Below are 26,431 nucleotides of genomic sequence, written 5' to 3'. Positions count from 1 at the left end.
CCGCCTCCCCAGCTAGAACCAGTGCAGGAAAATCACTCAGTACCATTCAAGACTCAGCCAGCTTTCCAATTTCTACATGAGAACAGGGCATCGCATTAGGGGTGTGAAATGGGACCATCTCAGCAAAAATAAACTAATTAGCTAAAGCTACTTATTAGAATGATAATCCCTCCCATGGACAGACTGGTCACATGTGCACCTGACAAGAAATTAGCTACACACACACACACACACACACACACACACACACACACACCCCTGATGACCCTAAGTCACATTTCCCAGAAAGACTGGAGAGCCCTAAGTCACGCTCACCCAATGAGAGTTGGCTCCTGACCATGGTATGAAGCACAGGGCTCTGTGGGAAGGATGTTGAAGGTCAGCTCTGAGGTCATTGCCCCTTCATTAAGGAGTCTGTTCCAAGTGCACGAGGCTTTCCCAGAAGAAGAAATGTTATGTTCCCCTTAAATCCAAGCACACTGCACGGGCTTTGTGTTTCACTAAAACTATCAGATAACTCACCCAGAGCTTTTTGGGCACCGTAGCCTCTGCTACCAAATTGGAAAACACAAAGGAAACATGGTTCTGCTTGAAATCTTGCCCAGCACTGACCTTGACCCTGGACTGGCTTTGTGTGTCCTAAGTCCGAGATCAGCACTTCGCCCCATCACTCAGGGTTCTTTCTTGGACATTTGGCACCAAAAAAGTCACTCCTCGTCGCCAGCATGAGAAAGTGTTGCGTAAAGAAAAATTCAGTCAAACTGCTTGGTTTTCCCACTTTAGGAAATAGAATTGAACTTCAGCTTTGGGCGGCTCTATCTCGTGTTAAATATTCGAAAAGAGAATAAATCTCAGTATACGTTTTGTTTGCTGTCTTGCTTTTGTTTCTGGTTTTATTGTTTCCCTCTGCGTGGAATGTTTCGGGAACAACTGTTTGTTCTTGCTAAGAAGTTCGGCTCCCAGGTACTGGAGCAGATTTATGCGGTCGTAAGAAGACATCACCTATTACTTTGTGTAATAAACTTCCTTTCAGATGGAAGAGGAAATACGGCTGTGCCTTGACTGCAGAGCCAGTTCAGTAAATATTTACAGGGATCAACACAGTTGGCGCAAATGGAGCCTGCGGAGAGCTCGGGGCTCCAAACTTTGAGTAGGAAGGGGCAGACCTTGCACACGGTTGCAGTGGGCCTTTGAGGAGGAAAGGAACTGACGTCCAGCCCCAGGGAATGGGCTCAGACCGGCTGGTGAGCCCCACGCTGACTCCCTCAATGTCAGATGTCTCCAGGGAGCTTGCCGAGAGTGCAGCCCTAATTTTATCCAAGCTGAAATTTTCTGATAAATTCCTCAGGTCCCACCCAGGACTCCATGTGGTGGATAAAAAGAGTCACCCATATGCTTTACACCCCAGACAGCCAGGCAGTTTTGACACTTTGTAGAAAGTGTAGATGCCCGATCCGGATTCTCATCCAGGCAGAGAGCCATCCCAAGGCTACATGGAGACAGGACTTGGGCTGCGGGGCATGGACAGTGCCGTCCCCCATGAGAACTCAGTCCCTCTGCAAGGGTCCTGGCAGATTGTGGCAGACACAGCAGGGCAGCCCAACTCACACCAACTCCCTTGGCGACAGCACTGCCAGATTCAGTGTTAGGACGCCCAGCCGAACTGGAGTTTCAGGTCAAGAACGAATAATGCTTTCAGTATGAGTAAATATGTCCCAAATAGTGTATGGGAACTTCAAGTTTAACTGACATCCTGATTCTTATTTCTTTTTAAAAATATATACATATATTTTTAATATATATTTTTGTTGATTTCAGAGATAAAGAGAAAGGGAGAGAGAGAGAGAGAGAGAGAGAGAGAAAAGCATCAATGATGAGAGAGAATCATCGATTGGCTGCCTCCTACACGTCCCCCACTGGGGATCGAGCCTGCAACCCAGGCATGTGCCCTGACCAAGAATCAAACCGTGACCTCCTGGTTCACAGGTCAATGCTCAACCACTGACCCACCCCGGCTGGACCTGATTCTTATGTCTTAGTCTGGAAATTTTACTTGGTGGCCAGATCTATCGTCAACACCCTCTTCATCCTTTCTTCTCGGTCGCACCCTGAGCCCAGGTGGGGTCATAGTATGCTGTTCCCTTCCTGGCCCAGTGATTGACCCGGGGGAGGCCAGGGACCCCAGTGGAGACAAGCAGACGCCCTAGGCAAGGATGGAGGAAACACTCTTTTCTCTGGTGGCCCCAGGGGTTGCAAACATGACTGTGGCATTCTTTAGTGGCCATGGTCTCCCGTGCTTCCCCCACCCCATCTCCCCACTTTACCTCCGTGAGCTGCGCCTTTCCTTCTGTGAGCTGTCTAACAGCCTTCCAACTCACCCATTTTTTGCTTAAGCTAGGTGGAGCTGAGCTCTAATAGCCCTAAGCTAATACATGAGTTGCTCAGCAGCTCAGCCCAAACTCCTGAGTCTGGCCTCAGGGACTATAGGAAAAAGGAATTTGCCCTGGGAATGCTTACAGACGAAACCGCTACAGCTACCCCAGATGCCCTGCCACAGCTACCCCAGATGCCCCCCACAGCTACCAGTGTATCATGGCTCCGGGCAGCTCTGAGCTGAGAGCAGGATGGGAATGCAGTCATCCTGCCACACAGAGCGGGGAACCCCAAGGCCCACCTGCCTCCCGTCAGGGCTGCCCAGACAGTGGAGGAGGGGGCTTGCCTCCCTGCCATCTGGGAGCCACTGTCTGAAATATCTTCTCTCTCAAAATCTCTCCCCGCCACTAACCGACACAGTGCCTACAGTGTTCACCCTTAGAGTTGATACGTTTGGCTTCATTCGTGATTCTCCTGTAGCCTTGCACAGCCATTACTGGGAGAAAATCTAACGTTGTACTCAGGGCTGCGGATGAATTCACATATAAGTTCTGGTGGATTTTTAAAATGCTATTGAAGTGGCTGGTAGTGTCCAGGCAACATCCCCTGTACTGAGAAGGCGTCCATGCAAGTGGCCCGACTAAGTCTGGAGGTGGCCGTGAGCCTCTCGTAACTGGTCATCTTGGGCAGGCAGAATGGACAGGGCGCAGAGACTGGAAGGAGAGGAGACCTGCTCGAGGGACCGCCACCTTCTTCACCGTTGCACTTTGGCCCAGGTCTGGGTCTGGCATTTTCTCCATCTCTCCACCCTGGCTGAATCGCCCCTTTTTCATATTGCGTCTTCCAGATGCTCCCACGCCCTCTCTGGATGAGCAGAGCCCTAGGGCGCCCGGAGGGAGGGGTTGAGGAATTGTGCACGGCCTCCACCTTCTTGGAAATAGATAAGCGGAGCCTCTTCTTCCTTGACATTCTCTTCCACACTTTGCCGTCAGCCTGGCTTCATTCAACGCCAGCAGTCCTCAAACAGCATCCATCAGGATCTCCTGGAGGGCTTGTTCCACCACAGACAGCTGGGCCCCGTCCCTGCCTGCGTTTCTGATCTGTAGGACCGAAAGGAGACCCCATAATGTGCAGCTCTAACAAGTTCTCAGGGTGCTGAGGCTGCTGGTCTGGGAACCACAGCCTGAAACCACTGGCCTAGACCGCCAGCTTCTTCAGAGAAGCCGTGTCTTAGTCATCGCTGCACCCAGGACCTGACTCAGCATAAGGCGTGGAACTGAGGGGAGGGAATGCCTGTTACCCGAGCCTTCCGGCCACCCAAGCCTTTGCCCTGTGCACGGTCAACACTAACCCTGTGAGCGCCCTGCCTCTGCAGGTGGCGGTCCCTCGAGCAGGTCTCCTCTCCTTCCAGGCCCTGCACCCTGTCTATTCTGCCTGCCCAAGATGACCAATTACCAAAGAGGCTCCCGGCCACCTCCAGACTTAGTCGGGCCACTTGCATGGACGCCTTCCCGGTACAGTCCGTTGCCTGGACTCCCAGCCACACTACCAGCCACTTTAATGTGCTTTTTACACAATGGCACCTCCAGAATATTAACATAGGAGGTGGTAAAGGGCGCAGTCTGGGTGGAAAAAGGGAGGTTCGGGGCTTGTCTTGAAGCTGCATTGGCAAGGGAAGCACAGTGTTTTCACTTAGGCTGTTATTTGTGGTAGCTCGGGAGTTGGGGATGGAAACCATTTAGAGTCCCACCACCAGCTCCCCCCCCCCCCCACATACACACACACACACACACACACGAAAGCACCTTCCTCTCTCTTCCCCACTGCTCCTCCCAACCACTGCAGCGTGTGGCCACTGATACCCATGTACATGAAACATGTTAGTCAGGACAGCAGGTCTGAGGCTGCACTTAGCACGTCCCTCCGAAAGGGCGGCTCAGGAGCCAGTGCGGCAGGTAGACACAAATGCAACCAGGCAGGCGCGCTTCTCAGTGCCGGTGCCTGGCCTCTCCGCCCAGGTGCGCCACCTTCCAGGTCTCTGCAGCCACTTCTGTAAAGTGACTCTGCAGGAGGCGATCCCTAAGTATTTCCCCACAAGTATTCTGTGGTTTTCATTCAGATGGCAGGCGCTCTCCTATTTAGGCTCAGGCTGTCTGCTTGAGTCTTAGCTATTTGGAATCTGAGAGAGATTTTCCTCCAGACGGACAAGGTTATTTCTGGCCAGTCCACACAATCCCTGTTGTTTGTTGAGCTCTTAGCTCTGTGTCAAGCTGAGCTACGTGATTTGCATCCTTTATCTCATTTAAGGTCGCAAACCCCCGGTGAGTTAGAGTTCTAACATGCCCATTTTACAGAGAGGGAAACTGAGGGTCTGAGAGATTGAAAAACAAAGAGCAGAACTTTCCCAGAGCCTCAGGGCCAGGTCTGCCTGGTTCCAAAGCTTCTCTAACCATCATGCTCTCTTATTTCCACAAAAGTATATTTTACCCACAGTGCACCTGAAATGTAGTCTAGCCTCAGAAGACAGCATTCTTTTGGGGGGTATTTTTACTGTAAAAGGCGAAAAGTATTGTAGTTAGGAGTCCCCAAGTTCAAAGCCCAGCTCTACCACTACTGACAGAATGACCTTGGTCAAGTCACTCGATCTCTCTCTCTCTCTCTCATGGTCTCTTCAGTTAAAAATTGATGTAATAAAAGCATCTGTTCTCGAGATATTGTATTAAGTGATTGATATGTTTAAGTTGGACCATGTAAAATTATTGATATTTTACCATGTTTGAGCTACAAAAAACTAAAAATTTTATGTCTAAATATCTAAAGTTCTTAGAACAGCGTCTAGACATAGTAAGCACTTACATTGGTGTTGGTGTCATTCTTATTGAAAATTGCATTGAGGGTTTGCGGCGTCTGGGTATATATAGTAGGTGCCCGATGATTGCTGGTGAATTTGGGAGTTGAGTGGAAACTGGGTTGTGCAGGAACGCACTTGCAGTGGTCTGGGCTAAGGAGGCGCCCTCCCCTCAGGGCTGAGCAGAAGACAGGCAGGGAGCACACGGGCTCTCGAATGCTAATAGTTTCCAGACTCTTCCTGGCATCACCTGGCAGACAGTGGGGAAGCTCTCAGCAGGATGCCCTGACCCATGGACGCCACCTTCTGAAGCAGTCTCTGTCCTCTGGCCTTGAAGAAGTGAAGAAAAACTTCAAGGTGGAGGGGGTGGGAGGTTAAGTCTTGTGGTTTGCGTGTGTGTTGCTTTTATGCGGTTGGAAATAATGAGAAAAGACGGGCCTGGGGAGCCCTCCGCTCAGCCCGTTCCTCCGCTGCTGGTGCTATTCTTGCTTAGACCACTGCAGAGGGCAGGGAAAGCACAGGGTTAGTGCAGGGTCTTTGGGAGCAGAGAGACAAATGGCAGAAGGCAGATGTGATGGAGCAGGGGGCAGTGCTTCCCCAAGCACACTGTGACTTTGTGTGGTGTGTGTGCAAACTTTATTTCAACGTGTCTGTTTTAATGCATCACAAAACCTTATCGCTAAAACATCAAGCTTTTCATCTCACAGACATTATTTGGGGAGGAGGCTGAGTGGATTAACGTTTTCTGAATCGGGGGGCGATTTTAAAATGTGCTAAGGAAAGAGCATCAGTGGACATCAGATTTAGTGGAAAGCATGAACCTGGCCCATGATGACTGCGGTTAGGGAAACACTGATACAGGGGGTTGGGGCGGCGGGGGGGCAGGGGTGTTGAGATGCATCTGCATAGTCCTGGCTCTGGCACAGAGTAACTTAATTTCTCTAAGCAAGTTACTTATTTTCTCTAAGCCTCGGTTTTCTCATCTGTAAAATGGGAATAATAATTCCTGCCTCAAAGTTGAGTTTTTTGACAGGGGTGAGGTGGGTTGGGGAGGGGGGTGATTAAATGAGAAATGCCTTAAAAGCTGGTAGTAACTGAGAGCCTGGCACAGAATCAGAATTCAGTAGATATCATTTATTACTATTACCATTATTATCCTTAGCCTGGTACACTGTAAGACCTCAATTAACTGCATTTTTATAAACCCGACTAGTCAAGCCATTCTTTCATTCCATAATTATTTCTTGGATACCAGTATGTCCTAAACCTGATACTGGTTCCTGGGACAAATTCATAACTGGGGGGTGAAGACTCAGTCTCATCCCTCCCAGTACTCAAGGCTCAAAGTTTGGGGAAGGCGAAGGGGGAGGTAGGATGATCGGTAAATCATTACCTTGTAAAGCCATAAATGCTGTCAGAGGTGTGGGTATAAACTATCCCAGGATGCATTGAGGAGGAAATCAGCCCAGAAGAAACCCATTAAACTACTTGGTCTTACCAGGCCAGTGTGGCTCAGTGGTTGAGCATCGACCTATGAACCAGGAGGTCACAGTTTGATTCACAGCCAGGGCATGTGCCCGGGTTGCGGGCTTCATCCCCAGTGTGGACCATGCAATAAAAATAAAAATAAGAAAAGAAAAAAACAACCACATGGTCTAGAAACAGCTCCATCCAATTGCCACGTGTAGCTACTGAGCACTAAAACGTTCTCAGCGTGACTGAAGAACTGAATTTTCCACTTGATTGCATTGTAATTAATTGAAATTTTAAAGCTGGAGCAATATAAAATATTTTTCTGTTTAATACGCTTTTATTGTTTTGGCAAGACCGCCTTTCCCTTGAACCACTGAAAATACGAACCAAAGTTGGACAGGAGGTCATGGTTCAATTTCTGGGTGGAGTAAATACCCTTGTTTCAGGCTTGATCCCCAGTAGGGGATGTGCAGGAGGCAGCCACCAGTGATTCTCTCTCATCATTGATGTGTCTATCTCTCTATCCGTCTCCCTTCCTCTCTCTGAAATCACTAAAAACATATTTTAAAGTAAAAATAGAAAAACATACTACTACATTCATTTTTTGAATTTAATGTGATTAGTCACATATGCTCATGTTGTAGTTCTGTTGGACGGAACCTGAATGCAAATGACAGTCTGAGTTGAAAGGTAGAGACCGGTGGTCGGCAAACTGCAGCTCGCGAGCCACATGCGGCCCTTTGGCCCCGTGGCATGGGCCATGAAGTTTCAATTGCACTGTACGTGCGCGCCCGCACGTGGCATTTTGTGGAAGAGCCACACTCAAGGGGCCAGTTTGCCGACCACTGGCCTAGACATTCGGAGGAGAGACCCACGTCTGGTTAGCTATAGCTTGGGCAGTTCCTTCTGACAGACCTGGAGCGGAGCCTATCTGAGGCCCCGCCTACTTCGGAGGATTTGGTCCTCACTATGGGAACTCACAGAGTTGCCAGATTTAACAAATTTAAGAAAAAATAAATCTGGCAACCCTTGGCGTTAGGCACATTGCAGAAGTGCAGTGAGCCTCATTCTCTTCGTTTGTAAAATCGGGACGATAAAATACCTACCTCAGGAGAGTCTTATGTTACATTAATGATTAAATCAAATCAGAGAAGACCAGGAGGGATATATTTATCTATCTATTTTAAATATTTTTTATTGATTTCAGAGAGGAATGGAGAGGAAGAGAGAGATAGAAACATCAATGATGACAGAGGATCATTGATCAGCTGCCTCCTGCATGCCCCCCACTGGGGATCGAGCCCACAACCCAGTCATGTGCCCTGGCGAGGAATCGAACCCTGACCTCCTGGTTCATAGGTCAACACTCAACCACTGAACCCTGCCGGCCAGGCAGGAGTTGATATATTTATAAACTTCAGCCTAAAAGAGCTAAGTAATGTAAAGTTGGGGAACTCGACAAATGTGTTCATCTTTCTGGAGCTCTGAACACGCAGGTCTGAGGGAATGTGTATCCCAGGCTGGTGTTAGAGACACTGCCCCCCAACTGCAGGTGAATCGGAGTGCACCTGGATTTCGGTTTTCCACAGAATTATGTGGGGTTGGGGAGCATGAGCCAAAGGGAGGAGGGAGGTTAATCATGAACCATGTCCCATGTCTTTCTTCTGTCACTGAATGCTTCGTATAAGCCAAAAATGCCACAGCAGTTACAACGCTGCTACCTGTTGAGAGAAATGTGTACCTTTATCAGGAAAGAAATGTGTGGGACTTGAGTTTCGCATAAAACCCCTGAAATTAGCTCTATTAAGTAAATTGTCACAAACTCAAAATAAGTTTAATTGTGTCATTTATCTCATTGCAGATGAAAATGTGGTTCTTTTTTTAATGGCTACAGGTGACCTGCACTTCAAAAAGAAAGTATCCTTCCCCCCTCCCCCCAGCTTCTCTTTCTCTCAGTAAAAAGTTGTCCATGTTGATATTAGCATATCAGAGGACTAGGACTATGTATTTCTGGGAATTTCATTTCCCACTACATGATAAGGCCCTGAGAGATAGAACTAATTTTTTTTAACATGCGGTTCCTTTTCAGCAGAATCAAGTTTAAAGTGTTTCAGGTTAGACCTGTGAAATCCACTTAACTAAAAACCATTTAAGAGAAAGATCAAGCTCCATTTGCTAATACAAGATTTTTGATTTCTGAGTTTTAAAAAATCCTTGAGTGAACCATGTCAAGAATTAAATATTGAAAAGAACACCGGCAGCCTCCCCACGTGCCTAATTTGGCTCCGCTGAACAAATGATCAAATTGAGATGAGAATTATATACAGGATTTGCTCAACATCCTTATTTCTTCAACTCATTTCTCACTCCTGAAAAATTACCAAGTTCCCGTGCAGGAGGGAGCACGTCTATATTGACCATGGTGCCGTTGGTCCAGGTAGAAATAGGAAAATGGAGATTTCAGATTCTAGTTGTGAATGAACTTCTGCAGAAGACATAATTTATCATTGAAACCCAATCTGATGATTTTGGGATCAGAAAGGATCAGAATGCCTCCTTTGTTGACTAATTTATTAACAGGTCATTTTTGCTCATGCCCTACCTTACAAATGGTAATAATAAAAATTTTAAGTGGGTGAGAGAAGAAGCTTTCTCTGTGGTCCCTCATTTTCTCATTAATAAGGCATTGCCTTGCTTGTAAGTTTCAGAACTCTCTTTCTTTAGGGAGGTGGAAGAGGACAATAGAGAGAAAACCACGGAGTTGAGAGACCAAGGTTCAATCCCACTCAGCCAGTCATTGGTAGTCAAGACCTTGGGCAAGGCATTTCACCTAAGAAGGGCTCAATGTCATCTCTGCCCAGCAAAGGTCTGGACCCACATGACCTTTGAGCCCATCTTGACTGTGGTTCTGCCATTCTGATGCAATGCAAGAAGGAAGCCACGAAGCTTTCTCTGAGAGAGGGTTTATGCAAACGAGGAGGAATACATCCCCAGTCTTCCCTAGTGTTAGTTGAGTTGACAGTTGTCCTGCTATAAGCTGGGAAGGTGCAGTACACAGGCATTAGGTGTCACATGGCTCAGGTTCAAATCCCACCTCTGTCGTTTACCAGCTGCGTGTTACTTCAGCTTTCTGAGCCTCAATTTCTTTGTCTGTCAAATGGGAAAATAATATACACATATCATAACATTGGTGCCTGGCACACACTAAGGACTCAGTTAAAGTTAGCCATGATGCCATTGTGGTAATGACACAATGACCCCTGGCCCAGCAGGAAGTGAGACACATTTCTTCAGTTCCTCCTGTGTGTCTAATATGCCCAGACCCCTGCCTCCTGTATACACACTCTATAAGATCGGTGTGACCACCCTTCTCCCCATCTATATATATAAAAGCCTAAGCAACCATTCGACTGTTCGACCGTTCGACCATTCAACTGTTCGACCAGTAGCTATGATGCACAATGACCACCAGGGGGCAGATGCTCCAACCAGTAGGCTAGGTTGCTGCTGGGTCCCTGTCAGCCCTGAATCTGGTTCACCTGCACCCCAGGCCCAGAGAGAAGGGAGGAGGAAAGAGGGAGCCCAGTTCCTGGCGGAGCCCAATTCCTGGGTTAGCTTGCTGCTGGGGCCCTTTCGGCCCCGAATCTAGTTCACCTGTGCCAGATTCCCTTTCAATGTGCACAAATCCGTGCACTGGGCCACTAGTAGAGATATAATTACAGAGCAAGAGTATGTGGCTGGGAGCCTGTATTGGCTTCTCTAACCAGCTATCTGCCCTGTCAGTTTGAGCCAATTTCCCAGCACCTCTCCACCTCCATTGTCTCATCTGTGAAATGGGAGGAATAACAGTACCTACCTCTAGGTTTATTGGAAAGGGGAAATAAGGGAATGCTTATAAAGTGCTGGGCACCATGCATGACACTGAGCCAGCACTTTGCAAAATGTTAGCTTCTATTCAAGCTAAGGAACGTGGTGCTCAATCGGTTTGCACAGGGTCCTCTGCTTCTACGTAGTCATATGGAGATTCAGACCCTCATGGGGATGGATCTGTTAATCTCAGGGACCCCAGGTGGGGAGCTGGCTCTTCCTTCTCCCCATCCCTGAGGCCTCCCTGCCTCTGCTGCGGGCCTCAGGTTGCCTGGCTGTGGGCTCCAGAGTTCCATCAGAAGGCTCCCTAGTTTATGGGGGGCTGCTGGGGACTCAGGAAGGGAAATGAATCCAGACCCACCTCTTGTTGGCTGCAGCCTAGGGAAGGAAGAAATGTGCCCCAGGAACCGAGTGTGGCCCGCTCCCTAGCTGCCACCTCCCTGACCCCCTCACCACTTTCCCGTGCGGAAGGCTGTTTTCCACCCGAGAGTTCTCCCTCTTTGTTCCAGAGCACATGGCACCTCTACCGATCGATGTGACATCTTATCCTCTGCAACGCTCACCATGTCTGCTTCCTGGGGTCCCGGGGGCGCCTACCACATGCAGCCTGCGTCGCCGTTCCTTTGTGGTTGGGGCTCTTGCAGACTAGCCCCCCTTTCCCAGGGCTGCTGGTTGTTTTCTGAAAGAAAAGCAGAGATTGTTCGGGTTGTCAGCACTGAATGACAAGCTCCGGAGGGGGGTGGAGAAAAGTGCGCTTAGGTGTCTGTGTGCGGATCGCCGCGATGTGTTTTGCTATCACAAAAGCTCTTAAAATCCCAGACCATGATTTATTTGCTGAATAAAGCCTACCGATATTATCATTCTCTAAAGGTATTTTGATCACATGGGTCCTTTCTCAGAGAAAGAAAGGCTTTTATTTTATTTCTTTCCTGGGAAAAGCAGCAACGGGAACAGGGTGAATGATACCCTGTGTGGCGAATGGCTCCAAGCATGTGTTTGGTGCCTGAGAATGAGCTGGCTAAGGGGACAATGGGACACGGGACCATCATGCCAGTCCTCCAGGGCGCAGTCCGAGAGACCCGGCACCGGACAGAAAGTGGCTGTGAGCGCGCGTCTATCTTGCGTATTGATCCGCCTGGCGATGCTGAGAGCAGGGGCCCTTGTTAGAGGTCACCCTGAGCTCGCCAGACACCGCGCGCCCAGTGTCCGCAGTTGCCACCTGCAGTGCATCTATGGGGATGACAAGGGCAGGGATGACCCCAGCCCGGGGCTCCTTACATCCTGAAGCTGCAAGGAGCCCCAGTTTTTTCTCTCCAAACACAGGGATTGATTAATGCCGTACTGCTTCCCACTCGCTGTACCGGCCTGAGCCTGTCACAAGAATAGATTAATGCGCTGGTCCCTCCATGTGGATTCTTCTTGTCTCCAGAGTACACTGCTCCCTGGTCCCAGGGCTGCCTCATGCAACTGTCACCTCGTCCTCGTGGCGCCCGGGAAGGAGGGACAGAAAGCCTCCATGCATTCGCAAGGGACTGGAACGTGGGTGACACAGACAATACCCCCACGATGACCGTTTCTGCACCGTGGCTGGAGGACAAGGGGGTGCAGGTAGAGGTGTGAAGGCAGGTACATTTCTTCAGAGCCCCTCTGTCGCCCAGCGGTCCTGCCAGGATTCTGGCATCATCTCTGAGTCCTCCTTCCCCTGCTGTGTGATTCCTACACCACAAGCTTCACAGCCATTTTGGGAGATGAGAGCTGGATGTTGGACACAGGCACGTCGGTGCCAGAGCGCTCTTGGGAGATGGGTACGCACATCCCATTGCTAGCAAGGGCTCTGTGGGTGTAGCTTCCCCGCAGCACTTTGAAATTTCACTCCATTTAATGTATAATAGTACAGTGGGAGAAAAATCAGGGACATCACGTCACCAAGGCAGTTTGAAAGGGATTTTTTAAAAAACTCCTTTAAGACTTACAGCATTTCCAAGAACGTCATCCCTCCTGGCTTGCTTTGCATCTCCTCCTTTGAGCAGGTTTTGGCATTGGCAGCATCCCTAAGAAGGATGCTATTAATACATTGCAGCGGGCCCCTCCTCTTTGAGGAAGGAGCACCCCAAACGATGATATACACTAACCAGGGGAAAAGTCGCCAAACATAGTGCCCCTCGGCCTGATAGTGAATTATTCAAGTTACCACACGTGTCATTTCTATTGACAATGGCAATTCCTTTCAGTTAAACAGCAAACGGGGCCTATTGATAGAGGACTAGTGACTGCTTACAAAGGGAGGTGTCTGTCCCTGAGGGAGCCTTGACAGTATTCAGTAAGTGATGCTGTTACCACATGCCCTGTTGGTGTTGACAGCAGGAGAGCATGGGGTTGGTGGCTCTCGCTCTGCAGTTACCAGAGTCTAAGTCTGAATCCCAGATCTCCCATTTCCTTGGGCAAGTCACTTAACCTCCCTAAGCCTCGATTTCCTTTTTAGAAGATATAGATTTCATTACCACCTCACTGGGCTGGAATGGAAATACTAAGTGAGCTTTCATCCTGTTTAGAATCCTCAGTGCCATCCCTCTTGACTCAGGTAGAAGCCACTCGCTCTACTCCAACCTTGAATGTTCTTCCCCAGTTGTCAGCATGAATTACTTTCTCACGTCCCTCAGGCTTGGGCTGAGATGTCACCTATCACAGATGCCATCTTTGGCCAGTCCTCATTTAAACAAAAGAACTTTTAATTCCACCCCCCCAACCCCCCACAACCTGATATTCCCTAACCCTTTACTCTCTACTTTTCACTTAACCTGTTTTATTTCTCTGTCTCCCACTAGAATGTAAACTTATTAGCAGCTTTATTCTGGGTGCCTAGGACACACCTAACACACAGTAGGTGCTCAATAAATATTTGCTGGATGACAAAAAAACAAATAAATGATACAATTAACCTAATGAACCCAACACCTGGCAACTTGTCAAAATAAATGTTAATTGTCTCCATGTCACTGAGTAGGTTCATTTGCATGTGTTAATTTTCACGACTGTTGGCAGAAGTGCCACTGTTTGCAGGTGGCCTGTGCAAGTTGAGGGATAGCACTCCTGCACTTGAGCTCTGATTACTCCACGGTGGTTCTCTTCTCTAGGCAGTGGCACTTTTGGAATTGGCTACATTTCCCAGGGGAGCCTGTCATTGTTGACTAAATTGGCTGACTCGGGAGCTGGGAGACCCAGCCCTGACCTTTCCCATCATCCTACCTGGTCTCCGAAGAGCCTTTGGCCTCCTCTCTGAGGCCCCTGTGAGTCTGACGACGCTGAGCCACTGGACTCAGTAGGCATGGCTCCCCCTTCCCACTCCCTAAACCCTGCTTAGCTAACCTTCCATTTTCAAGGGGAAAGCCCAGTCTCTTCCTCGGGTTATGTATGGACAAGCCTGATCTTTAAAGACACCCCAGCAGACACAGAGCACCCGGGGCCCCCATGTTTGCCCTCTGTGATAAGCAGAGGCAGAGCAGCTCTCTGGGAAGCATGGCTGGTGTATTGATTGGCTCCTTTGTCAGGTTGATCCTCTGCCAGCCAATGAACATGGGAGATCTTAAGTGGCACTCAGCGGGGCCCACGCGTACTAATTACTATTTCAGACACCCCTGTTCCAAGCTGCCACTCCAAGGCGTATAATCTCCTATCCTGTGGTTGCTGGGGGATTTTGTTACCTGTAACCATCTCTTCTCCCTTCCTTTTGCTTGGGTTTCTTCTGAGTATGTCTTTTAGAGCCCATCTGGCACACACACAAAATAAAAATAACAACAAAAAAACAAAACAAAACAAAAAAACAGCAACTTCAATAAGAAAATATCCCCTAACTCCAGGTAAGCCTGTGTCTCATTCTTGCTGCAGGCAGGGTCTGTGTGGGGTCTGTTTGTGGTCTGTCCATCCTGCCTTGGTTCGCTTTCAGCACTCGATGGAAGTCCTCTCTACTTAGCCAGAGAGAAACTCTCAGAGTCTGGCTGCCTCTTGTGTTTTTTGTGGCTGCCTTCCCAGCTGCCACCTGGATTACGCGAGCTTCCACTGGGAGCCTTTCCCTGTTCCGTCCTTGCTGACCCACGGAGCCCCATTGTTCTGTCCGAGGGTCCCACTGGAGTAGAGCCTGTCACTTCGTGATAAATTGTGCATTTTGGCTGCCGGCGGGCGTGAGAACCGTTAGGGAGAGGGCCTCCCAAACTCATTTCACTTCTGACCCTCAGATGGTCCAAACAAGACCTTTTGGGGTGAGCTGCTGGGGCACCTGGGAGAGTGGGAGAGGGGACCACCCGCTGCATCCAGGATGTCTTGTTCTGTAGCATGCAAATTGATGAGGTCACTGTTTGCCCACAATCTTCAGGTGAAGAAGCAGTAACTCTGGCTCCTCTGAGGCCCCTTAGCTTTCTAAATCGGATTCTGAGAGTGGATCACAATTGGAAATATCATGACATCATGTTTAAAGAGCTATTTTGTTGTTGTTTATAAAACCAAAAGTAGTGGCCCTCAATGTGTCCTAACTCTTCCTGGCTGGGTTTTGGAAAGAATCCTCACGCTATAAATAAACAACTTCAAGGAAGGCACAGCGACCTGGTGTATGAAAATGGAATTTCTAACTTTCCCTAAAACCAAATGTGTCTGTCTAGATCAGTAGTTCTCAATCTTCTTTAATACAGTTCCTCATGTTGTGGTGACCCCCAACCATAAAATTATTTTCTTTGCTACTTCATAACTGTAATTTTGCTACTGTTATGAATCGTAATGTAAATATCTGATATGCAAGATGTATTTTCATTGTTACAAATTGAACATAATTAAAGCATAGTGATTAATCACAAAACAATATGTAATTATATATGTGTTTTCCGATGGTCTTAGGTGACCCCTGTAAAAGGGTCGTTCGACCCCCAAAGGGGTCGCAACCCACAGGTTGAGAACCGCTGGTCTAAATAGTGTCAGGTGTGCTGCTATAACAAAGAACCCCACACTCTCAGTGGCTTGCAACAGTAGCAGCTTATCACTTCACTCATTCTGTGTTCTATCACCAGTCAGCCATGGCTCTGAGCCACATTACCGTCACTCAAGACCCAGGCTGACGGTGTGGAAGAGGAAAAGAGGTGAGCATGCCCTAACCGCTTTGGCTCCATGGATGGAGCGTTGGCCTGCGGACTGAAAGGTCCCGGGTTCGATTCCAGTCAAGGGCATGTACCTTGGTTGCGGGCATATTCCTAGTGGGAGGTGTGCAGGAGGCAGCTGATCGATGTTTCTCTCTCATCGATGTTTCTAACTCTCTATCCCTCTCTCTTCCTCTCTGTAAAAAAATCAATAAAGATATATTTTTTAAAAAAAGAAAAGAGATGGGCAAAGTACGTGCCACCTGGTCATGGCCCACATCTGAGTTCAACAAGATGAGAAAATAGAACCCCCTTCAGGAATGGGTGCTGAGTACAGAAAGTGGTCACTCACCAATCACAGTGAGATTGTCCTAAATTGCAAGAAAGAGACCGTGTTTGCTGAGACCCTACTGCAAACCGGAATTTGTCACCAAACCACTGTGACACCTGCCACTGTAACCCTCCTTGGATTCCAAAATGCCCCTGTGATCAAATTTCACAGGCGCCTGTTTCCTGGCCAGTGAAAGGGGGATTATGGTAGTTCGCCCCTCAAGTGTTAGCCATGAGTCCTAAGATAATGTCCACAGGAAGTCTCCTCTGGTGCTGGCCACAAAAGGGCTTCAAGGACGGACCACCAGTATTAACATACTAATAATCAAAATAGCTTCTCTTCGCAGACTCATCCATATAGCTGCCAGCACTATCTCATCCCATCCTTTCCACCTCTGTGTTAGGTTTATTTATAAGAACACTAGAGGCCCGGTGCACAAAAATTTGTGCACTCGGCCGGGAGAGGGGGTCCCTCAGCCCGGCCTGTGCCCTCTTGCAGTCTGGGACCCCTCAGGAGATAACGACCTGCTGGCTTAGGCCTGCTCCCGGGTGGCAGAGGGCAGGCCCAATCCCTAGGTAGAGCCCCTGGTTGGGCTCAGAGCAGGGCCGATTGGGGAGTTGGGGCGCCGCCCCCTGTCATGCACAGAGCAGGGCCGATCAGGGGGTTGAGGAGCTCCCCCCTGTCACGCACAGAGTAGGGCCAATAGGGGAGTTGGGGCACTGCCCCCTGTCACATACAGAACAGGGCCCGTGGCGGGGGGTAGGGGGGGGGGAGTTGGGGCGCCAAACCCTGTCACACACAGGGCTGATCAGGGGGTTGGGGCGCCGCCACTGTCACACTCAGGGCAGGGCCGATGGGGAGGTATGGCTCTACCCCGTCTCACGTAGAGCAGGGCCCATGGGGGGGCGGATTGGGGCGCCGCCCTCTATCACCCATAGAGCAGGGCCAATCAGGGGGTTGGGGTGCTGCCCCCTGTCATGCTGATCCCGGTGCTGGGAGGCCTCGCGGCTCCGCTGATCCCGCCCGGCAGGGTCACAGATTCAGGTCCCAGACCGCAGACAGCCTTGCCTGCTGCCGCCTGCCTTCAGTATGCAAATTAGCCGCCATCTTGTTGCTTCAGGGTGGGGGTCCCCACTGGGGTGCCTGGCCAGTCTGGGTGAGGGGCTGAGGGCTGTTTTCAGGCTGGCGGGCGACTGGAGCTCCAAACCTCTCCTTTTTTTCTTTTTTTTTTATTCTGGCATTTATTTACCTTCTATGGCTGTCACAGGAGCTGAGAGCCGGCTTTCTCTCTGAGGCTCGGCTGAAAGCAGGTTTCTGGCCTTTGTTTTCTGTATTCGAAACAATGTTTCGACTCCAGCTCTGAGATCCCGGCTGGCTGACAGGAGGTTTCTGGGGTTTTGTTTATCTTCTATAAATGTTACAATGTTTCCAACTGAAGCTCAGAGGCAGGCAAGGCAGGCGGGGAACGTTGGAGTCCTCTGTCACTGAAGGAAGCAAGCCTCCTGTTAGCTTTCAGCTGCCTGGCTGCCGGCCGCCATCTTGGCTGACAGTTAATTTGCATATACTCACTGATTAGCCAATGAAAAGGGTAGCGGTCGTACGCTAATTACCATGTTTCTCTTTTATTAGTGTAGATGACAGCCTACAATCCAGCCCCTCCATCTTCCCCATGGGCATCACCTGTTCTGATAAACACTATGGGATGCCTTCCATGTGTAGGGCACTTGGCTAGACCTGCCAGGGGACAGATGCTTACCCCCACTGTCCCCGAGCAGCCATTATTCCACCTGTAAAGGGAAACTTTTACAAAGGGGGTTGTTCTCAGCCCCAGCCCCAGAGCAGATCAGTAGCCGAGTAAGAAACACAGTTCTCATTAGTCAGGAGACTCATTCACTTCATAGCTCCCCTGGGTTTTATCCTGAGGACACGCCAGCCCATCCCCACCGTTGTCTTACTCAAGAAAGAGAAAGAAGAACTGATTGAGAAAAAAAATGTGTAAACAAAAGCCTATTTCAGACCCTGCTGCCCTCCCCGCAAAAAGAAACAAGACCAGGTGGTTATACCCCTACTATAATTCTCACTTATTTACTTAACATTCACTGGAACAACAGGAAATATGCCCAAACTTGAGTCTCATTTTTGTGGTGGTGCCTCTGCTGGGAGGACAGAGCTGATCTCAGCAGATTTCGCTTCTCCATCTTACTTGCTGATCTTTTCTTTGCGCTTCTGGGAGTTGTCTGAGAAGTTACTTGCGTACTCTGACCCTAACCCTTCTCACCCCATCTATAGTTTTCTTGTTTTCAAAATACTTTAAAGAGAGAGAGGGATGCTATGCAACCCAAAATGTAAAGGGAGGACAGGTGTCTTTGAAAACAGCACAGTCCCCAGAATGCCCTGTTCCTGCGCAGGCGGGTTGGGGTGCCCTTCGCTCGCTGTGCCCCCAGAGCGAGCATGGCAGTGTGTGCAAGACAGAGTCCCGCCAGAGGGGAACGGTTTGGACAAGAGTTTTCATACTGAGGGGGCCCTGGGAGGTTGCCATCGTCGCCTGGTGGAGCCACCTCTTCCTTTCACAGCTGTGAAAAGCAACGCTTGGTTAGGCCTGAGCCCCCGTACACCAGCTATGCCTGTCTGTGTCTGCCTCAAAGCACAGAAACCCTCCACAGAACCACAGCTCTGGGGCCGCACTGAGCTGGCTCGAGGCGAGCCCTGATAGCCCAATCATTACATTTTTTTTAAAACCATTTTAAAATAGCTAATTCTTTGGTGCCCTTCGCCTTGTAATTACAAATCGGAAGCTGTCATTACCTAGAAGCAACCATGATTCGTTCCCACTGCCTCGCCTCTATGCCATGAGAATATGTCATGACTCCAGGCAGTAGGATCTGGTCTCCTCAAGTAGTGACCTCTGTATAATGGATACATTGCAGAGTAAAATTAGGTGTTACCTGGATGGAAAGTGTGAGTAAATGTCACTTATTGGTGTTTATCGTCCCAGAGGGTTGCAGCAGAGGGGCCTTGCACTTCAGAGTAATGTCTGAAACAGCACATGGTTCCTCGTGGGGACCGCGGGTGAGAAAGAAGCCGCTATACATACAGGGACACCTTGCCACCTTATCTACGGCCATCAATCTGTATTGTTGGAAGATAGGTTTTTAACCTTAATGGGAGGCAGCCCGACTTGAAGTGGTGGCAGGCCTGCAGAATTAATTGCTGTGTGAACAGTTTCCTAAGCATTGTTAATTGTGTTTCCTGCGGTTAATTGTTTCTCCCGTCCCTGCATCATCCCTGTCACCGGCCCTTTCTCTCCCGCAGCGCTGGACACATAGCAACAGCGTCAGCCTGTGTCCAGGTTGAAATGCCAGACAGACGTGGCGCGATTATTGTCTGAATGGGAAATGTGTAGGGAAATGAACTTCTTATTGATTTGCAAATGAAGCATTTCTGAGCCGAGCAGGGGCTTGGAAAGAACGCAGGTTGTTTAATCGGAGGCAGTCAAACAAAGCCCCTGGAAGCCACAGAGATGGGGGTGGGGGTGGGGGGGGCGGGTACACGGGGAGGATTGAGTTTGCTAATCTAACTGGGAAGTGGGGAGATGGGACAGACAGAGGGACAAGGAAGACCAGAGGAAGCTGGATTTGGAGGTTTGGGGTACACATTGAAGTAAAGCAGGACTTGTGCATACGTGCTTGTCTCCTGAGCAAAGAGAAGAGGCTGTGCCTGGGACCTGTCTCATTCACAGTGGTCAAGTGTATGGGTTGTTGTTTTGTTTTGTTTTGTTTTGGGCAGGGTGGAGGGGAGAAGAGGAATTGTGATGTTTTCAGAAAAGGGCCCCATGCCACCACCACACCCAAGCTTTTTCCACGATGGGCTGTAAAGTATTCATTTACTATGAATAAGGTGGACAGGAACCATATTTTTAAAGTTTGGAATAGTTGGGGGTGGGCTGGTCCCATCTCAGTAGCCTCGTCTTGAAACTGACATTTTGAGGGACCTCCTGGTCAGAGCCCCTGGACCCCCAGTCTAACAGCAGCTGCATCCAGAGTGTGGGAAAGCCGGGTATGACCAGCAGCGCCCTGCACAGCGATTCCAAAGGGGCATCTCCCCTTTGCGGTGGTGCCACTTGGGAGGTCTGGGCTGTTTTCTCCTCCCTCCGCTGGCCTCCACGGGGACCTCTCCACCTGGGGCTGTGAACAGCAGCAGAGACCTAACACCCAGAGCTGTGCTTTCTGTATTAGCTGTTCCCTGGGCCTGGGGCAGGCTACTTTTGAACTGCAGCTTCCTTAAAAGGCCAAGGCTTGGAGAGGACACCTGGCCCTCCCCCTTGACATTTGCATTGCTGAATTATCTGTTCATAGTCTCATGGCTTTGTCTCTCCCGCAGCAATGCATCTGCTCGGACTCAACTGGCAACTCCAGCCGGCAGATGGACACACCTTTAACAATGGGATCAGGACCGGCTTACCAGGAACCGATGATGTGGCAACGATGCCATCTGGAGGCAAAGGTGAGGTTACAGCTGCCGCTGGCCCTCTCGAGGTCACAGGAACGCTCAGAGCTCCCACCAGCTGGTTAATCCAAATCTGGGAAGATATGCAAAATGAGAGAAAGGGGGAGGAGAAGGAGGGGGAGGAGGGAGCATCGCCTTCCGAGGTGCCCCTGTTCAGAGCTGTTTGCTGTTCCTGTCTGTTGGCTGTGTTTGGCTGCAGCCGCTGGAGCTGGCAGGGTGCCTGCTTGGAACAATGTGCATACCTGTGCTATCTGCAGCCATGGCAGGCTCTGCAGCGCCTGGAAAGCATCCCAAGGCCTGGGCAGAGCAGCGGCCAGGCAGCAGCAGGAGAAAGTCCTTCCTGGTACAGAAAGCCCAGCGGAGGGAGCCCTCTCCTGGGGAGAAAGGTGCCTCCCCAGAGAGGAAGCCCCAACAGGCACAGCCTGGCAGATAGACTCAGACTCAGAGCAGCTGGGCTTTAGGGGAGAATGAGGAGTTTTGACAATTGGGGAGCCAAGCCTCTCTACTATGAACAGTGAAGGGGACAATGGGAATGTTTACTGAAGCAATCAGGCAACGGTATTCTTGCAGGGAAAGAAAGGTGCTGGCCAGGAGCTAAGAAGAAGAGGAAACAGATCCATGGGCAGCTACGGACCTGTGGGACAGACTAAAACTATTATTCTTGCACCATCTTTTCTCTCTCTCTCTCTCTCTCTCTCTCTCTCTTTTTTTTTGAGTTGTGTAGCCCTTTATTGGCAACTAAAGTAGAAGGAATGTGCTGTGCAACACAGGTAGAAATGGACTATAACGGGGGATTTGTTATATTCAAACTCAGATCGCTTACAAATGCACTTTATTCAAAAGCTTCTACCTTTAAAAAAGAAAAAAAGACTCCAGCAGCCAGTGGCATCATTCAACTAGCTGAATCTGGAGGAAATCACAGACGGGAGGGTTTCTCCAGACACAGAAATTCTCACTCTGCCTCAGCACACGTAGGCAGTGCACCCCCATGTTTCTTAAAATACCGCACAGGGACATTTCAAAGATGGGAATGGAACTAACATTTATTGGGCTCCTATTGTGTGCCAGGCTTAGCATTTCGTACCTTCAGCAGTTCTAAAGGGAGGAGAGATTATCTCGGAGAAACTGAGGCCCAGGAGGTTTGAGAAACTTGCCTCACATCAAATAAGTAGACAGGTACAAACCTGGACTCAGGTCTGTGCCCTGGGAATCTGTAGGCAAGCTTGCTGGAGTTTTCCTTAAATCAGCCGTTTTCCACAGAGAAGATTCCAGAATTCATCCTCCCTTACAGGTGTGTGTTCGTCAGCATCCCAAGATGCTAACGTTGCTGGAATTTTTCTCCCTGACGCTGTCCTAATGCTTAGAGTATGACTTTTGGTCTTCTTATCCAGTCTTTAATAACTGCTCTACTCATCTGTCCTAATCATAACCCTAAATTACCTTTAAGTAAGCATGAACAAGTTTTGTCCAAGGATGAAATTATATGCTTTCCATTATCAGGTAACTAACACGGCACCTAAAGATGAAAAGTAGACTTGGCCTTGACTGATCATGCCCTCCCTTCACTGACCAGAAAGCTCCAAGCTACGTGTGTTGGCCGCAGATTCCATCTCTTCACCTCCAAGACTTGAGATCACCTGCAATTTTGGTTTCTTTAAGACTGGCTTTCATTTTTGCCCACCAGGGGACACTTGGCCATGTCTGAAGACCTTTTTTTTTTTTTTAATCCTCACCAGAGGATATTTTTTTCATTGATTTTTAGAGAGAGGGAAAGACAGAAATATCAATGTGAGAGAAACACATCAATTGGTTGCCTCCTGCAGGCGCTGGGGCCAGGGAGGAGCCTGCAACTGAGGTACATGCCCTTTACCGTAATTGAACCCAGGACCCTTCGGTCAGCAGTCTGACGCTCTATCCATTGATCCAAACCAGCTAGGGCTGAAGACATTTTTTTGATAGTCACAGTTAGAGTAGGTGCAACTGGCATCCATTGGGTAGAGGCTAAGATGCCATTGGACATCCTGCAATACACAAGACAGGCCCCTCCCGTCCAAAATGGCAACCAGGATGCTCCTTGAGAAACCCGGCTTTGGGGGTCTCTCTTGTATTTTACCCATGAGTGTCCTTGGATCTACCTTCACATTTGTGAAGAATGCAGAATACATATTCGAAAATGGATAAGCATATCCTCAGGCACAGAAATGTCTATTGAATGTATATACATTCTGACATCATATACAAAGTCTTTTCACTTACTGTCCTTCACAAAAGGGGACCCCTGATAGGCATTGACTTCTGTGAGTTAAGATCAGCCACTCCGCCCATTTGTGATTAAGCCTGATCCTCCCCCACCAGCTCAGGCAGGCACCTCCCACAGAGAGTGAGTCCTGCATGAGAGCGTGGTGTCTCTAAGTCACCAATGAGGAAACACTTTCCATGGAAAGACCAGAATTTTTCCCCTCAGATGCAATAGGCTTCTGAAAATGTTGTGTAATTCGTGTATCATCACCAGTTCAGCTGTTTCCAAATGAGATATGAGACAGGTGAAAATGGTTGCCAAATCATTGTCCAATAAATTTTGTCAGTAGGACTCTTATGAAAAGGAGTGAGAATTTAAAATTGCTTCCAGTTGATGTAAAACTCTGAGCATCTTGTTTTTGAATACCGAAACAGTACTCTTCTGATGACTGAAGATATCAGATCCCTTCTTTAACTCGCTGTAAAGTTTGGTTTTATAAAAAGATTAGACAGGCCCTAGCCAGTTTTGCTCAGTGGTTAGAGCATCGACCCGAGAACTGAAAGGTTTGGGGCATGGACCTCAGTTGCAGGCTCCATCCCAACCTGGTCGGGGTATGTGCGGGAGGCAACCAATCAATTTGTCTCCCTCACATTGATGTTTCTCTCTATATATCTCTTTCCCTCCCTTCCACTCTCTCTAAAAAAAAATCAGTAGAAAAATATCCTCCAGTGTGGATTTAAAATATATGTTTTTTAAAAATGATACAATAAAACAATTAGACAGGTTTTCCTTTTTTCACACACGGCTAGCTCTTTTAGAGAGAGTGACTTGAGGTTTGAATTTCTTTCCACAGTGACCCCCCTCACTCCCACTCCCCAATTCTATACATTTAGCTCACCTGAATCAATGCCAATGGACTGCTTTTCCAGTGTTTCAAAGAGACAATCAGGAACTATTGGCAATAAGTTAATTAAATAACACCCCCTCCACTTTGGGTGGTGTACAACAATCCTTCCCTCTGCTAATGTTTTCACCAAAAACACCACGCATGGCCAGGGAGGTTAATCTTATTAAGCAATTACTGGGTAAGGATCCAGCAGCAGCAAATTGAAATGTAAGCAAAACACGGACATGCGAGTCCCATCTACGATGGCACGTCGATAGAGATTTCATTACCTGGTCTTTAGGAGTGTTTACATTTCTCAGATTTGGAAAGAAATCTAATAGACAGCGCAGCCCACACACTCTGATATGTTAGTGGAAACAAAGCACTTGATTAATTAGTTAGGAGAGTGTGTTCTTTGGCCTTTGTCTTCCCATTTCCATCTGTTGTTGCTCATGGCTTATTTTCACTCCGTTCTCTCTTTCAATTAAACCTTCATGGGGTTGGTTGTTGGGTTTCAGATCAAGAAGAGGGAGCCCACGCACTGCCAGAATCACTCACCATCTCGTGTGTATTTCTGTGTTAAGAGGAATGAACTCATACGTCTTCATTACGAGAGCTTGGAGCACGTTTTCTATAGAGCTGGGATTAGAGAAGCCTTGAGAACAAAGATTCAATACAGTGTTCTGACCTGGTCAGATAGCATAAGGGAATCCAGTTTGATTGGCTGGGCCCCGTGGCAACGTGCACAAGAGCTTTTATAGGGCACATCATAGGTAGCCAATTTGCTCATTGGTCTTAAGAAAGAGTAAGTTCCCAAGTAGGATTTCATGGATCATTCTGAAAACCTATCGCTCACTTTAAATGTAAGGTGTCCTTTCTATGAGAGGTCAGCAAATTGCATCTTGTGGACCAAATCTGACCAGCTGCCTGTTTTTGCAAATAAAGTTTTATTGGAGCACAGCCATGTCCCCTCCTTGCCTGGGGCTGCTTTTGTATCACAATGATGCAGTGAAGTAGTTGCAACAGAGACTAGATTGAGGCCCACAAAGCCTAAAAACACTTACCATGTGGCCTTTTACAGGAAAAGTTTGCTGACTGCTCTATGGCATTCGCAAACCCATTTCTACTTTTCTTGGTCTTACCTGGAACGACACAAATTATAGGAGGCTAGGAAGAAGAGACCAAACTCCCAATATATGAGTTTTCTCTTCTTGAGTAGAGTTGGGTATAATACAATCTTGATGACTTTGTACAAACAGGCCCTCTCTCATATAGGACTCTGCCGTGGTGCAGCTGGATATAAACATCAGCTTCGTCACTTGGCAGCTGCATGAATTTAAGTAGGTCATGTCCTCCCTCAGCCTCTGATTCCTCATCTGTGAAACGGTCCCCCCTCATGAGCACGCTGTCCAGCAGAAATGAGACAACTCTTGTAAAGCACGGTCTGTAGGATCCAGAAATTAATAAGAGATCCGTGAATATTAGTTGTTGTCATTGACATCTTATAGCTGGTGCATTGAGCAAGTCTCTGTAGGCTTCCACTTCTTATGAGGGGCTGTATTTTTGTTTGTTTGTTTGTTTGAGATAGTTTTATTGATTTCTAGAAAGAGAGGAAGGGAGAGAGGGAGAGAGAGAGAAACATCGATGTGAGCACCAAACATTAATCAACTGCCTCCTGCACACCTTGCACCGGGGATCAAAACCACAACCTGGGCATGTGCCCTGACCAGGAATTGAACTGGCAACCTTTCAGTGTGTGGGACGAACCCCAGCTAATTGCGCTACACTGGCCAGGGAACGTGCTATATTTCCCAAAGGCAAAGTCTGCCTTCAGCATATCATAATAAACAATCATGCTGCATCATCCTTTTTTTTTTTTTTTTAACCTTCTGAGTATTAGAATGAACCCAAATGAAGACTTCTTCCCAGACGTTTGCTTGACAAGGTCTGTGGGAAGCAGGAGGGCCAGTATGCTGGCCGGCCTGCCACGGTGTTCCTTGTCTTGCTGCAGCCTGAGTCCCATCGCTGCCAGCCTGTTTTAAGCCCCGCCATTCTCAGTTTATAACTCAGCTGTAAACATTTATTTGTGCCTGGAGCACATTTCTTTCCTCCCCTTTGAAAAAAAATCAGAATTTCCAGATGGTATGCAAGTTGGAAGAAAAATGGCAAAGACTGTTATGCTGTTTAGAAACATGTTTTTCTACACTTGCCCTTTCAGCAGAAACTTCGTAATGATTTTTACTAGTTGGCTTAGTGCACGGGACTAGGAGCCAGATTAGCAGGGAGGTTGGTAATTCCTTCTCGGGCTCTTGTCAGCCTCTCAGTGAACACAGCTCAGGGTTTCAAAATGATCACTTCCCTGCATGAGGCTTTTTCAAAGTCGGTGAGTCCCCAGAAGGGCGAGGGGTCATTTAGGTTGGAGCCAGTCATTACGACGATGACTTACTGTCCTTCAGTAAGTTCCCAAGTAGTGAAAACCTATCGCTCACTTTAAATGTAAGGTGTCCTTTCTATGAGAGGTCAGCAAATTGCATCTTGTGGACCAAATCTGACCAGCTGCCTGTTTTTGCAAATAAAGTTTTATTGGAGCACAGCCATGTCCCCTCCTTGCCTGGGGCTGCTTTTGTATCACAATGATGCAGTGAAGTAGTTGCAACAGAGACTAGATTGAGGCCCACAAAGCCTAAAAACACTTACCATGTGGCCTTTTACAGGAAAATAGTCTAGTGGAAAATAGACCAATAGCCTATGCACCGACACAGCTCCCCTCGCTTCGGAGGCCATGTTC

At 48.4% G+C, this 26,431-nt stretch overlaps 1 protein-coding gene across 10 annotated transcripts in view; it reads left to right on the top strand.

Annotated features, from left to right (window-relative positions):
• TENM2 (teneurin transmembrane protein 2) overlaps positions 1 to 26,431 on the top strand; it is a 1,191,402-nt gene that overhangs the window by 984,950 nt on the left and 180,021 nt on the right. For all 10 annotated transcript variants that reach the window (XM_070414454.1, XM_070414453.1, XM_070414452.1 and 7 more), the window contains one exon: positions 20,393 to 20,515. In XM_070414454.1, coding sequence (XP_070270555.1) covers positions 20,393 to 20,515 — 123 coding nt within the window. The remainder of the gene's footprint in view (positions 1 to 20,392; positions 20,516 to 26,431) is intronic.

Source organism: Myotis yumanensis, unplaced genomic scaffold, assembly GCF_028538775.1.
Source record: "Myotis yumanensis isolate MYYU_CA2020_CCGP unplaced genomic scaffold, mMyoYum1.0.hap1 SCAF_5, whole genome shotgun sequence".
Classification (NCBI taxonomy): Eukaryota; Metazoa; Chordata; class Mammalia; order Chiroptera; family Vespertilionidae; genus Myotis; species Myotis yumanensis.
Note: the sequence above shows the minus strand (reverse complement) of the source record. Positions and strands in the feature narration are given on the sequence as shown.